The 15,335-nt window shown below is 39.2% G+C and overlaps 2 protein-coding genes across 2 annotated transcripts; one reads left to right on the plus strand and one right to left on the minus strand.

Moving 5' to 3' along the window:
• Window positions 1-667: 667 nt before the first annotated feature.
• Window positions 668-4,413, minus strand: pax1b (paired box 1b). The gene is made up of 5 exons (XM_027000822.2): window positions 4,250-4,413; window positions 3,286-3,909; window positions 2,159-2,292; window positions 1,698-1,896; window positions 668-1,214 (listed from the first exon to the last, which is right to left on the minus strand). The coding sequence occupies exons 1-5, from the start codon at window positions 4,251-4,253 to the stop codon at window positions 1,120-1,122; spliced, it is 1,056 nt and encodes a 351-aa protein (XP_026856623.1). The 5' UTR covers window positions 4,254-4,413; the 3' UTR covers window positions 668-1,119.
• Window positions 4,414-9,962: 5,549 nt separating this feature from the next.
• Window positions 9,963-11,538, plus strand: nkx2.2b (NK2 homeobox 2b). Its single transcript, XM_027000847.2, has 2 exons — window positions 9,963-10,452; window positions 10,748-11,538. Exons 1-2 carry the CDS (start codon window positions 10,248-10,250, stop codon window positions 11,281-11,283), a joined length of 741 nt encoding a protein of 246 aa, XP_026856648.2. The 5' UTR covers window positions 9,963-10,247; the 3' UTR covers window positions 11,284-11,538.
• Window positions 11,539-15,335: the final 3,797 nt, after the last annotated feature.

The following is a 15,335-nucleotide window of genomic DNA, read 5'->3' on the forward strand; positions in this document are numbered from 1 at the left end:
TCTATCTATCTGTCTATCTGTCTGTCTGTCTGTCTGTCTGTCTGTCTGTCTGTCTGTCTGTCTGTCTGTCTGTCTGTCTGTCTGACTGTCTGTCTGTCTGTCTGTCTGTCTGTCTGTCTGTCTGTCTGTCTATCTTGCTTGCACAGCTGATAATAGTCCTCTTATCTAGTATACTGCAATATGACTACCTCTCTTTCTATATATGGTACATATACTTACATTTCTACTGTGAAAAAAGAAGCGGGAATTATTGAGATCGACAAAACCATAATTTCAAACAGTTTCAGACAGACATTTTAGGGGTGCATGGTCATGCGACCCCTGACTATCAAAAAAAAAAAAAAAAAAAAAAGGAAAAAGGTTATGGGCGATTTACAAAGCACTTTGCGATAAACGACACGGTTAGTTGGCTCCTTCAATAAGGAATCAAATACCTGCCGTACTACGTTAGGTAAGGTTTCTGGTTTTAAGTTTTAAGTTTTAAGTTGACATGAAAGTTTATGACTTTTCATAAAGTTTCATATCATAATATCATTCTAAACATAGCTTGATATTGATTTCGACAATTAAGCACCAGAACAAATAATACACAATACTCAAGAGGGCAGTTATTTTAAACATGCTTTTATTAGGCAAATTGATTTATAAAAAAATATAGAACGGCGACTTTGTTGCCACAATACGAACGTTGCCCTTTTATTAATTAAGCTCATTCTTAGGCCAGCATTTTTATGAACAGGCGTATATTAGTTGTAATTTTCCACATGAAGATTATAGGTCCATATGCAGAAAACAAGTCTCCAATGGTCTTCATTCAACTCAATTGCTATATCACTAATTTGTTTTAACAATATTGTTTTAATCATTAATAAAATGTTATTACAGAATCTATAGAAACCGCAAATATTGCAGAAATTCCATGTGGTAATGCCCACACGTCAAGCTATTAAAATTAAGTTACTCACCAATTTGCGCATCTAACGCTTCTTAGCCGTAACATTCTGAATTCAGTTAATAACTTACTGTTTATATACTGAAAAATAAACTGCCCTTCCAACTGGCTATGGGTTTGTTCTAACCAATGTTGCTTCTCTTTGGGGTAGGCTTAGATCTCCGTGGTTATGACGCTGTGGTAGGTAACGACAACGCGTGAACACTGCTCAGCGCCTCGTGCTGGTGCTTGCTCAGAGGACTAGGAGGCTTTCTGTCTCCGACTGAAAATCAAACAAGAAGGGTTTATGGAACAAATAAGTAGTAATTCATCTCTTTAACTAAACACTAAGCAATCCGAACATTTCGATCACTGCCAAGTTGAACGAACAAAAGTCTATGAATATTTTTACAGAGGCTGACAAGGTGGTTGGGTGTAGTAGTAGCCAATCATAGATTACTGGAACTCGCGTCAGTGCTTGCAAAATAATCAGCTGACTACCACGGAATTTAAAAAGCGTATGCTACGCGTAGCTACTCAGTTCTCTCGGGCTCTCTTAATGACTTGTAAATATAATATATAGTTGTTACAGCCCTATATGCACTTAAAATGTCTGGATTTTTTTTTTTTGCCAACTTAACACTTCATAATACCAACTTACTTTTTATTCACATAAATATCCAAGGTATCTCCAAGGTGCATCTGATATTAAACACATCTAACAGAACATGCGCGTAAAGCAGAAATTCGTTGGAAAATAGCTTACCGTCTGGTGGACGTTTGAATGTCATCGCGGTATGAATATTAGAGCTGTGCGTCATGGCGCCATTGTTTGGATGAGCCAGACTCGCGCCTTGAGACTGCCAGTGATGACCGTAGTTACCGGGCGGGCCTCCGTACACCCCGTATTGGTTAGTGGCAGAGTAGGCGCAGGCGGGAACATATCCGGAAAGGTTTGATGAAGACTGTCAGATATTTAAACTGTTATCTTATTTGATTAAAAAATATATTGTATTATATACAATAAACCAATACATTTCTAAACCTTTTGTAAACAGAAACAAATAATAACAGTCCAAAAGGTAGGCTTTACATTTAAATGCAGCTATTTTAATCATTCATCCAAGTAAATACATTTAAAAATGGCTGTAGTTCAGAATAACAAATAAAGAAATTAGGTACATTGTAATGTACACTATAGTAAGCAATATGCTAAGTCGAGCTTACCTGGTTATATTTAATATCAGCTTCCATATGTGATTTATCAATGCCATTGACTGCATGGGCGGAAGGAAACGACGCTCTATTAACGCTTGCCCAATCCTCCATTTTTTGCTGATAGCCATCTGGACCAGCAATCGCTATAAAGAGTTTGCAAGCACGCATTAACTCCGAAAACTCCAAATCATTATGTGCAAAATGTTGTAGATATTATATTTATTTATATCTACGGCAGTTTGTTGTATTTACAACATACATACATACACACACACACACACACACACACACACACACACACACACACACACACACACACACACACACACACATATAGATAGATAGATAGATAGATAGATAGATAGATAGATAGATAGATAGATAGATAGATAGATAGATAGATAGATAGATAGATAGATAGATACACACACACACACACATATATATATATATATATATATATATATATATATATATATATATATATATATATATATATATATACACATATATATATATACACATACATACGTGTGTGTGTGTGTGTGTGTGTGTGTGTGTGTGTGTGTGTGTGTGTGTGTGTGTAACTAAACAACGAATAGCATAGCTCATAAAATGGAACGACAAATAGAAAATCGGAAAATCGGAAATCGAAAAAGTTTTCCAAAGTCGTTTCGCAAAGATCGTCATAACATGATTGTTTTTGTACATTATTTAAAATGATTTGAATTATTCAAACAACAACACTTCGGGGAAACATGCGTTTGACGGGTAATAAATAAAATGTAATAAAAGTTACATTAAAATCAGTATAGTGCGTTCCGCTCTTGAATCAATTGATCAATGCAATTTAATGTATCATAAGCGCACACAACAAGGTCACCTGAACATTGTTCTTCTGATATTATACCAGTCAAGCATCAACTCGCTCGTTCTCTAATCAAATCTTAATATTGTATGTCACTATTTATCGTTTGTATTGATTATTTTGATAAATAAAATTATATTCTGTAACCCATCTATACAGCCGACTTACAGAAAATATTCAACAACCTATAGAGCAAAACAAAAATGACTCCAGAACAAATTATACACTATATAATACTACAGAAATTATACGCAAAATGTGAAATTACCTGAGGGATCCATGAAAGCCCGTATTCCTAGAATGTTGCTAACAGTGTGCACCGAGGGCCAGGCCCTGGAGAGGCTGACATGGCCGGCTGTTACAGACACGCCAGGAGGGTTTCCAAGTTTAGCGCCGGTTGGTGAGATGGCGTTGGGATATGAATAAGGATATACAGGATTGTAGGGAAGTTGCGGGGGAGAAGGCTTGCTGCCCTCATACTGACTTGGCTGTGAAAGATTTCCAATTTTATTTCTTAAAATACGACTGATAGAGCTCACTGATGGCACGTTGTATTTGTCGCAAACGCCATCAGCTAAAAGTCTGTCTCGTATTTCCCACGCAAATATTCCAGGATCTGCTTGCTTGTAATCCCTTATGCTTTTTACCACATTCGGCGTCGTGACCCTAGGTTTACTTCCACCGATGGCACCGGGTAAGATGGAGCCCGTCTCGTTGTATCTTGCTAAAATCTTGCTTACGCAGCCATGAGACACACGAAGTTGCCTACTTATGTCACAGGGTCTTATTCCGAGTTGTGCCAGTTCAACGATTCGTATTCTAATCGCATTGGGAAGAGGCCTTCCGTTGACAAATACGCCGCCAAGCTGATTCACCTCGCCGTACGTCTGCTCTGTAATATTGAAATACTGCGCATTAGTGACCATATTGAAATATGTAATAGGCCCACACTGAAAGCACTTGAAAGCTATTACTTTACATCATTTCGACGTTTAGGAAAGACTGAAATGTAATATTCCAATTAACAATATAATATGCAGGAATGTCAATGTCCAAATTTAGCTATACAGAGCTAAAAAGCATAACACAACTAAAATGATTGTAACTCATCAGTACTGAGAAGTAAACGGGATTATTCCCTTGCTTTAAACGCATCGCCACTTCTAACGTATATTTATTGCATGCATTTCACATTTCTTTCTAAAATTTTAGCGAAATATTAAGACTCTTACCCATTTGTCTTTATGGTGACCACCCTTTAATAGTTACTCTCGAAAGGAGTCGGTAGCCTTCTTCCCCTTTCTGCGCATTGGAAAAGTGTTTTTCCTCGCGTCTCCCGTTTGTGGCTATCCTCTACTTCTTTAACGAGTCGCCGTTTAGAACACAGACTGCAATGATCTTTCCCTTTCGACAGTGTTCACCCCTCAGGCTAGAGTGTGCGAATAATTTGAGGCGTCAGTCTCCCTGGCTAAGTTTCCAACTCCTCCCTGTTTCCACCAGACTCCGCCACCACGCATGCTGCTCTGCGCGATTTTCCGAACGTAAAGACCTTAAGGACATTTTAATATTCAGTCTATAAGATATTTCAACAATAAATATTAAATAGATACATAAAAATACAGTTCATCACTTACAAAATATGACACTAGCCAACTGAGTGATGTCCAGAGGTTATTTTCTGGTGTAATAATTTTAACTATCTGCAAAGTGAAGCCTATATTTGTCCACACGATTTATCATAAAAATGGATCAAAGATGTTCACATTTATCTTTAATATATTTCAATATTTATCGACACAATATTTATTTTCTATTCATTCTGTTCTTGTATAATATGGAGGCTTTAATAAACTCGGCAAAAAAACCCTCAATTCCAGCTGTCCAAAGCATAACGTCACAGATTGACTTAGACGTCACATAGACGTTTTAGTGTTAAGACTACGTTTTTGTTTTTTTTGATGCCGACTCTAATACATTAGCCAACTACTTGGAATCTTGTCAGTATAATTCGTTATAATGCATTATTGTGTGTTGGCCATCGGGCATCTAAAAGCCCAGCTACACTTTACCATAGAGTATTTCTATAGTGCGCCTGCGCGGTGTACGTGAACGTGGCCCATTGCGCCTGTCGGCCAGCTGTCAAAAATAAGGAACGTAGACTTTTTGCTTAAACTCTAACTCACTGTGTTAGAAACTGTCGTAAAACATTCTTGTGAAACATTCGTTTTCTGAAAGTTTTTAGGATGCCAAAATAATTATAATTGCTCTAACAGAACATTCTATTCTGTCTAGTCGGTCACTTGCAGGGTAAGGGATAAAGGGCCACCGTCTGGTTGGTTGTGAAACTACAGTGAATCCACTCAGACTGAGAAGATTAAACGTGCTACTAATGCACTAAAGATAATTTTTTAAATATAAATGTTTATGGGAAATTTTAGTGACCGTGTTTTAATGACCCGCACCTCTGACAGACCTAATAAAGGCAGCATTTGACACACAGTTCTAATACCTCAGTTGAGATGGGCTACATGTTTCTCATGGCTAATTTTTTGCATTACTCTTGTTTGATCTGTCATCCTTTGTCACTTGCTTCGTACGTGGTATTTTATTCCTTCTTAACCTGCTCTGCAAAATGTTATGTATGTGTGTGCGTGCGTGCGTGCGTGCGTGCGTGCGTGCGTGTGTGTGTGTGTGTGTGTGTGTGTGTGTGTGTATGCGGGGCATGTTTGTGTCTGAATGTGCGTGCGCCTGAATTAGCACAAAATCTTTTATTTTATGTATTTCACATTTATTAGTCCATCTGACTAATAATCTGGTTTTATCATAACTAATGCTATATACATTACTCACTGTGAGTTTATAATTGCTCAGTTTCAATTATATAAATCTTAAGGTAGCCGATATTGCTGACTTTTATCGATCACTGAAGTTGTCTGAGCCTTTTAGGAAATGCATTCCTAATAGTCGAATGACATCCAAAGTTTCTTAATACCTAGACACGTGAGTCTGTAAGTGTGACAGACTCGTGACAATGTGAGTATGTAAGTGTAAGAGCCTACGGACCGTAGCGTAGGTCTTATAAGCTAATGAATGCAAATACACGGAGAATTCATGGTTAGGTCATGACACTGACATTCAAATCAGCCAAACGATTTCGAGAACCTATTTTGTCCGTTACTTACAGCTAGTCTGCAGTAGTCTGTTTAGGTTATCAAAATTTGCATTTTTGCAGACACGTATTTTAAAAACTTGCTCTCATTATTCAGAATTGTTCCACTATTTGATTTCAGGTAAATTTCGATAGCGTGGTAGACTGAGCAGTTATGTAGACTGAGCAATTTTATTCTCCGCTAGCTCAAAGTGACAAGGTGTGAAACTCCGAACTTGAGCAAGTTAATGTTTTAGGCCGTCATTCTGCTCTGTCTGTATTTTCCTCTGGGTTTGCCCTAAAGCATCGTTACACAAAGATCATCTTTAAATGGTAGTAAGACTATTATACTGAACTCATACACCCTGTCTCTCTCATTTAAAGATGGGCAACGGGCCCCTGGTTGTTTGGCCTTACATAGGTAGGTTATTGTACATGCCATAATGCTGTGAAACTGCATCAACCCAATTTAAGAAAACTTAAAAAGCACACCATTTAAGTTTAATTGTTAGAGTGAGAAGCCTTTTTTTATTGGAAAATGCGTGTGAATTTACTGTATTATCCAAAGCGACTTACAATTCTGACTAAACACAACTTGAGCAATCAAGGGTCTTTTTCAAAAGCCCAACAGCCCAACCTGGCAGGGGTGTGGCTTGAACTGGCAACCTTCTACTAGACCCATTACTAGTCAACTACCTTAACCACTAAACTTGGCATAACGTGTCTTGAATTCCTGAGCTCTACCCCTTAGATGTCTCCGTTAATTATGTTGGACGCTGTCCTTCGTGCCCCTCTAGAACGGAATTGCTCTCTGGAAGAGATGGTACTGTTGGAATTATCTTAATTCTAACGTTCAATTCAAGTGTGATTGACACACGCGTGTGTGTCGGTTGTGTTCCACATCTTCAGAAATAACGTGTGTTCACAGTGTTGTTAGCGTAACTAGTAAAGTACTGATTACTGATCTCGCGTAAATACACGAAGGGAGAAAAGGTTTTATCCAATTGCTCCCTCGTGTGGCCAAATTGGTAGCGTGCATGTATTTTAAACAGAATGAGACAGGTATTTTAGTCAAATTTACTTATATAGCACTTTTTAGAACAGCTGTTGTCACAGAGCAGCTTCACAAATGTCCGTGTCCAAGCCCCAAGTGAGCAAGCGAAGGGCGACAGTGCCAAGGAAAAACTCCCTAACGTTAGAGCATGAGGAAGAAACATTGAGAGGAACCAAGACTCAAAGAAGGGACCCATCGTCACCTGGCCGACAACGCGCACAGTTATAAAAATTAGCTGAGGTTTTAAGAAAAATATATCTTGCATAGTACTGAGTTATTTCTATCTACGCACCCATGGAAATAACTCAATACTGTACAATATTTTTTTTTCTAAAACATTAGTTAATTTTTAAAACGGCAAGAAAAATCGAAAGCACCAAACAAAAAAATCGACATGATTAATATAGTAGTGCCCAAATCAGGGTGGAATGTCGGAGGACCATTTGCACCCTGTCGCGTGAATTTACCCAAACCACAATGTCGAAAAACAGCTACAGTAAATTAATCTGAAGATCAGTGACGTATTTAATGGAATAACCGACACCCACCACTAGATGGACACCTCCACCCTCCAATGCTACCAGCAACATCTATTGGAACCGAGTAAGTAGGCCCAGTTGTATGAACTTCTGTTCGTTGAAGAACCTTTCGTTCATTAAATAATGGAACAAGCAAGGAATTAACCTTTCGTTCATTAAGTGATGGAACAAGCACGGAATTAACACTCTCTCTCTCTCTCTCTCTCTCTCTCTCTCTCTCTCTCTCTCTCTCTCTCTCTCTCTCTCTCTCTCTCTCTCTCTCTCTCTCTCTCTCTCTCTCACCTGTGAAACTCATAGCGTACTTGTTTCGAAACTCCTGTCATGCCTACTTCACTCCTTTACCTGGAGTACAAACGAAAAAAAAAAACGTTTCGCACTTTCAAAATATCTGACCTTTGGCGTGCGTGATCGTCTCTGCTTTGACGTGATACGTTAACGTAAAATCATAAACAGTGTGAAAACAAACACACAAACCAAAATAAGATGTAGTCACTCAGAGTCAGGTTTTAATGCTGGCAATAATGGGTTCAACTTCTGTCCAACTCTGTGCTTTGAAAATCTCAGTCAGGAATCACCGTAACGTCATCATCGTTTCCGGTGGATTAGCTCGAGGTTTGCTGACAGAGCAGGGCAAAGCGGACCTACTGAACGCTGGTGTTGGTGCGTTGTTGATAGTCGAAACCTATGACTTTGCGGGTTGCAACAATTTTTGCTTAGTGCTTTAAAATTCAAATATCTTACTAAAGGTCTGATTTCGATTTTACAGAGCTACTGCTTAAGACACGAATGGAGGAATACTCTATTGAGAGTACCATGACAACAAGGAACAGCCTCAGATTTATTCCAAACAGTTAGGACGCATTGTGAGGGGGCGTCAATCAACCATTATTTGGTCTCCCCAAATAAATGCAAAACCTGATCTAGCACAAAAACATCCAAAGGGAGACGGACATTTGTCTACACTTCTCCTTTTGTCCACAGCTTAGAAATCGGTTTGTATGTGTGTTTGCTTAGTCCGACCACCCAGGACGTGCGCAGGACGGTCAAAAAAGAGGACATCGGCATCCACATCACATAGGCTACTCAGAGAACGAAGGTTTAAGGGGCAAAACATCATACATTTAATTAACACGGGAAAATAGCCAAATGTAATAGCCTAACGAAAATTGCGAATGAAATACACAAGAAGACAAAAACAAACATTTCTAATTACTCTTAAAACAGCTGTAATGTCTCAGACAATTACAGTATCTACACTGCACATAATGCATCCACGCGCTTAGAATATTTACACTGCATCAGCATTCAGCACACAAATATAAGCCCCCGAATAAAACAGCTCTTGTGGATATTTTTTTTGCGCAAATAGTAGGTAGTAGCCAATTATCTTACCAATATGCTACAAAGATACTTTCTGCGTTTGGTGAGAGTTTGGAATTTCTCAAGTAGCTTTAATACCCTATCAAAAGAACCGAATAACCGTCTCTGGATGCGAGTTAATTCTGTTGATATTACGTAAAATTGCTTCATTGAACGTGGTGATTTCATTTAAGATCACATTGCACCTGCAGATTAATGACTATGTAACTTAGACCTAAAATGTTATTACATCACCACCTCCTAACACCAGTTTACCATGTAAGAACGGAGCTTTGCATATAGTTTGCGATCAGTGTAAGTATCAACAATACAGATTATATTACATTTATTTAAATGGTGTGCACGCATAAGTGAGACCGGTAAAAAGCTTTTTGTTCTTGTTCTCCATCATATGCCGGTGACTATGTTTATGCTACTTGACTTAATCCCGAAGCAAAATATTGACCCAAAAGGTTTCCATAAATTGGCCACTTGCCATTTCAAACAATCTCGTTTTAACACAGACAGTCCATTAGAGGTAATATCTAATGTTCTTAACCAATTGCATTTAAAAATGTTTCTGCATGAGCACAAGATAATTATTAGCTACCAAAGGCTTCAATGTATTCACTGAGCACTTCTGAAATGTAAATTAGGAGCGAAACCGACCCATGCTATCTTTCTGCTTGTATCACATCATACTACTGAAGACAGGCTAAACCTCAGTGATTTAGACCCGCAAAAAACGGGCTCATCCACTTGACTCCCAAGATCCGCCCCTGCTAGTCTTCGCTTTTTTTTTTTGCAGATATCGATGCTGTTCCGCGGGTCCAGTATTTGTCGACGACCTCAAATGCACCAATCAGTCTGTTAACGGGTTACTTCGGTCAAGCCCTTGCAGTGACACTGTATTCATGAGCTGCTTCAGACAGCTCCGTCGGGGTGCGATGTAGCACGGTCAGCCGATGCGCTCTGCACACAAGGTGTCTGCCGCCTTCAAGGACCCAGCTAAGGATAACACGAGAAGGCTGTCGACTGGACAACGCAAGTACTCATAGTACTCTTATCTAAAGGTTTACCGATCTCAAGGCCACCTAAAAGCGTGCCACAAATCTGGCTCTATTTGTAAAATGTCACATAGCACAAAAACTGGATTCTCCGTGCGCGATATTTTAAACCTCCAGGAAGTAAATAATGATTTTGGAACGGGGGACCCTGAAGACGACACTGAAGAAGATACGAATGAAGACTCACAGTGTTCAACAAAAACTATAAAACAGTCCTCGCCAAGAAATTCACATTGGCTGGGGAATTCAGGTGGCTATCATTATCCGTGTAAGTGCTTATTTATTTCTAATTTATTTATCTATTAATCAATTTAACTAATAATGCGACAGGGAGTTAAACAGACATTTTAAAACTGTAGTTCTAAAGAAAATAGACATTTTTAAGATGCAGATTATTTGGAAAAGCTCAATTTGAAGAAACATTTATATGCTAGTAGGTCCTGATCACTAACAAGAATATTTTACATTATTTTATATTATGTTTTCGTGACGCCAACATCTCTTATAAGCAAAATGATTGTGAATAACCTTAAGTACAATCAATTTATTTTGTACTTTTCAAGTTTTTCCCGATTCCCGAAGTGATGTCAAGACACCGGAGCTGTCCACTGATGAGTCGCCCGACCGTGACAGGGAGCCGCTGGACGACTCCGAGGAGGTGGGGAAGAGAAAGAAAAGGAGAGTCCTGTTTTCCAAAGCGCAGACCTACGAACTTGAACGTCGTTTCAGGCAGCAGAGATACTTGTCCGCTACCGAAAGGGAGCACCTGGCAAATGTGTTATGTTTGACACCAACTCAGGTGAAGATATGGTTTCAGAACCATCGGTATAAAATGAAGAGAGCGCGTTCCGAGAAAGGCGTGGACCTTGGCTACGTTACCTCTCCGCGAAGGGTAGCTATCCCTGTTTTGGTGAAGGACGGTAGGCCATTCCATGCTATAAAACCCCAGGAACTCGCTGCCCCCCTGCACGCAGGATTACAATTTTCCCTTGGCGTCCAGCATCTCCATCAAGTGCATTTCAGCAGTCATATCAGTTCCAGCCCTATGACACCAGTACCCTGCTCTAGCTTAGCGCAGATACAGCGGTGGTCTTGGTGAGCCGGTCCATTTGGAGATCTTGCGTACAAAGCGTATTAGTTCAGTTTAATACCCTTGTCGCCATTTCGAAACTAGCACCTTTGGCTTGTTTTGGTACCAAAGGCAGTCTCCGAAAACGTTTTCATACTCTATTTTTTAACGCTGTTCACTGAATGAAGAGAGTATGATCACAAATAAAATTAGTGTTCCCTTATGTTTTAGTTGAGTCTGGTGATATTTTATATTAAAATGGTAGAAACCGACAAGCGCACAAGAATATTGCAACGTAATGTTTTCGCTTCCAGAGAACACTTGGGAAGCAAAAATATTTCTGAAATGTATAATTTTCCATTATTTTGATAGTTCGAGAAAAAAAGTGTTAGAATAAGTGTTATTTTTTCAAAATATTTATGAATTAGCGTAGTTCGTTTTAACATTTAATACAACATTTAAAAATCTGGCTGATTTTCAAATGAAAAGACATTTGACATAACAGCCTGAATTGTACAATGCGTATAATCTAGCCAAGTTTTGGGTGTGCACATTTCTGCACACAGAAAAAAAAACTGTGGCTGTTGTTTTTTTGTTTTTAGTTTTGATTAATTTTTTTATTTTTTTTGTAGGAGTAGACATGATCTCAGTTGAGTATCTTGTAATATAAATATGAAACGTGACGACATTAACAACCTAAACAAATGAGTAAAATCCAAAGTTGCATTTTTTTTTACCGGCGCAAAAAATGCCTGCAGGCTAAGTATATTTTAGTGAAAATATTTTGTACACCGACACGTTTGTACACCGATAAATATTCGTTTGAGTACGAGATGTCTACATATAGCAGACTTATAATGTGAACTGAAATGTGATATTAACCCCTAAATAGTGTGTAAAATTCAGGCTTGATCCTGGCTTGTAGTACATCCAGATAGTTTCCCATAAATAATCCTGACAGAGAAATAATAGTTTACCTATTAAATAATGCTACTTAAAATATTTTAGACGTGCCAGAAACGACTGTGAAAAGGTTATCAAAGCTTGTCTTTTCTGTTCAAAAAGTCAAGAAACTTTGCGCAGGGCCTGCATTTTGTAAAGAAGAAGTGGGCCAAATAGGCCAAAGTGCATTGTTAAATTAAGAATACGAACTGAAACTAGTAGGCCATCATAAACGTTTCAGTATGAAGAATCTTAAGTGTCCCCGTTAAAGGACCACACAAAGTTTACTCCGTAGTAAACACGTATAGGCTTACGTTTCTCTCACTTGTTTTGCGCAGTTGTTGTTGTTTTGTTTTGTTTTTCATTATTAAAAGTAAGTTATTTTGTATTTAATATCGGAGTGTGTGTGTGTGTGTTTAGGGAGGTAATGGGCTATTTCATGGAATTATTTTTAAATGATAAGGAACGCTTTGTTCACAAATGTGTAAAAGAAATGGAAATAGTGACTGAGTGGAATGGACCAATTTTACTCCCAACAATACCGAGATTCAACACATGATGGCAGCATTGGCCTATAATTGCTTATTTTAGCATTCGCGCTGCAATTTCAAATCGAAATTGGGTTGTACGTCTATTAATTCAGCGGAGAAAAATAATTTTAGTAATCATACCTGTTCGAAAGAATCTAATAAACAAGTATCTCTGGGTTCTATCTCATTGTTCCGAAATCTTCTGTTTTAGAATTTCATATGGCCGTGTCTCTAAAGTTAGGCCCGCCTCAGACTGAGATCGAGCCTTTAAACCGAGGTCACTTTTGGATAAACGTACTGCTAAATTAATCCAGAACTTACCCCTTGGAGCGCAGGAGAGGAGGCGAATATTACAGCTAGGACTACATGATTTCCAAGATGTCGCGTACTTCGCGCTGACGCGCGCAACCAGGCTACAACTGGGTCCGGATTGAAGTTGTAGGCCTACCTAGCATCTTAAGACATGACAACCGGTTTTGTTTATAAGATTAAAGAGAATTAATTTACTCAAAAGTGCATTCACGTATTTTAAGTCAGGATAAATGTTCAAAGATTATAAAAGAAGGCAACGGACAATGATGTGCTCGATATGTTTTTACTAAAATATTTTTAATATTGCATATTCTGTTTAGTACTTTACATATTAGAGTAGCATGAAAAATTATATTACTTATATTTTAATATACAGGGAGTTACATAATAGATTATTTTATTTATCAATTTCCTCGCCATAACTACCGAAATTTAAGTCTACTAATTTAATTTCTGTTAGCCTATAGCATTGTCAGTTTACATTAGCCTGTTAAAAGTATAAGCATTATTAATAACTTATGTAACACTTTGATGATACTTTCTGATTAAACCTTTAGTCTGACTTGCTGGCATTTAACTCAAATTAAATTAAGACCATGAGACCAAACTTTCAGATCCAGATTAGGTCTAATCTTAAACTAAATGGAATTGCCAATGTTGATTGAGCATCAGCACTGCAATTTAGTCCAAGCTTAGTCTTAACCAATGTGCACCTATAATAAAGCTTCAATAAGATCATGGACTTGGGCCACTAACTGTAACGCCACTATTTCAGTGCAAGCTGCTCTAGCCTCCTGCTTGCCACTTTAAAGGATCGCCGGCTTGCTGGATAAAGGTACCTTTTGAAGACCTTCTGGTCCCAGCACCTGTACAGTACACTAGACTTTCAGTGTCATTCACCAAATTAATATCCTGTAAATAAGACAGCTTGTGTGAATAGTGACACACTTTGTATTTGAGCCCACACATCCTAGCAGCGCCACATAACTCTCACTTCAAAAAGATTCCAGTAGGCTGTAGTCAGTGAAGCAAACCTCGATAGCACTGTGAGTTCTAATCCTCCACTGATGCAGGCACCCGCTTACCTGAGTGCGTCATGCCACCTGGAGAGCTCTGCTGTTGCATGGGCAGCTAAAACCTATTAACAGTACTGAAAAGTCCTACTTAGACAGATGATATCACACCACCTTCTGGTGAAACGGGGACATTTCAGAACATGATACTACTGGCATCAAAACCCAGTTGGCTCCTAAAATGTGCTCTGGATTACTATCCTGTTTTTGCTTGGCAGTTGTCTGCTAAATATTGCTATTAACATCCACCACCAAAACCTCAACTGGATCATTTCCTCTGAGGACCATGGACAGACAGACAGAAATGGGATGACTGATGTCAGGTGTAAACACTGATGCCACAGTAAGATACTCAGGCTGAGGAGAGGCTACCTTGTTATCCATAAACTTAGATAGGACCCATGGGAAAGGGTTTCATGCTGGAAGGCAGTGCCAGTGAAGCTGGCTATGGTTATGCCAGGCTGGAGTATGCTTCAGGAATGTACTGCATCTCACACTACTACACAGGTGTCAGCTCCATCCCTTTACTCCACAGGTGTCAGCTCCAACCCCTTTACTCCACAGGTGTCAGCTCCAACCCCTTTACTCCACAGGTGTCAGCTCCGTCCCTTTACTCCACAAGTGTCAGCTCCATCCCTTTACTCCACAAGTGTCAGCTCCAACCCCTTTACTCCACAGGTGTCAGCTCCAACCCCTTTACTCCACAGGTGTCAGCTCCAACCCCTTTACTCCACAGGTGTCAGCTCCGTCCCTTTACTAAACAAGTGTCAGCTCCAACCCCTTTACTCCACAGGTGTCAGCTCCGTCCCTTTACTAAACAAGTGTCAGCTCCAACCCCTTTACTCCACAGGTGTCAGCTCCAACCCCTTTACTCCACAGGTGTCAGCTCCGTCCCTTTACTCCACAAGTGTCAGCTCCAACCCCTTTACTCCACAGGTGTCAGCTCCAACCCCTTTACTCCACAGGTGTCAGCTCCGTCCCTTTACTCCACAAGTGTCAGCTCCAACCCCTTTACTCCACAAGTGTCAGCTCTGTCCCTTTTGCTCTCTACTAGAGGGTAAATATTGTTCTTTATATGGTCTTTATATGGTAGGAATGTAAAGCTCTGTAGCAGGGGCCTTAATCTGTTTTGAATCAAAAGTTTAATCATTTTATGAATTGAATCATTGGAGGAGCAGGACAATGTAAGAATCTCACCATACAGGAGAATCCCACACTTCCTGTA

Source organism: Electrophorus electricus, chromosome 3, assembly GCF_013358815.1.
Source record: "Electrophorus electricus isolate fEleEle1 chromosome 3, fEleEle1.pri, whole genome shotgun sequence".
Taxonomy (NCBI): domain Eukaryota; kingdom Metazoa; phylum Chordata; class Actinopteri; order Gymnotiformes; family Gymnotidae; genus Electrophorus; species Electrophorus electricus.

Coding starts and splice junctions, on each gene's coding strand:
- pax1b (XM_027000822.2), bottom strand. Junction 2,293..3,285: donor GGCTTTCATGGATCCCTCAG/GTAATTTCACAT, acceptor AACTCTTTATAG/CGATTGCTGGTCCAGATGGC. Junction 1,897..2,158: donor CTGATATTAAATATAACCAG/GTAAGCTCGACT, acceptor AATATCTGACAG/TCTTCATCAAACCTTTCCGG.
- nkx2.2b (XM_027000847.2), top strand. CDS start 10,248: ATGTCACATAGCACAAAAACTGGATTCTCCGTGCGCGATATTTTAAAC. Junction 10,453..10,747: donor AGGTGGCTATCATTATCCGT/GTAAGTGCTTAT, acceptor GTACTTTTCAAG/TTTTTCCCGATTCCCGAAGT.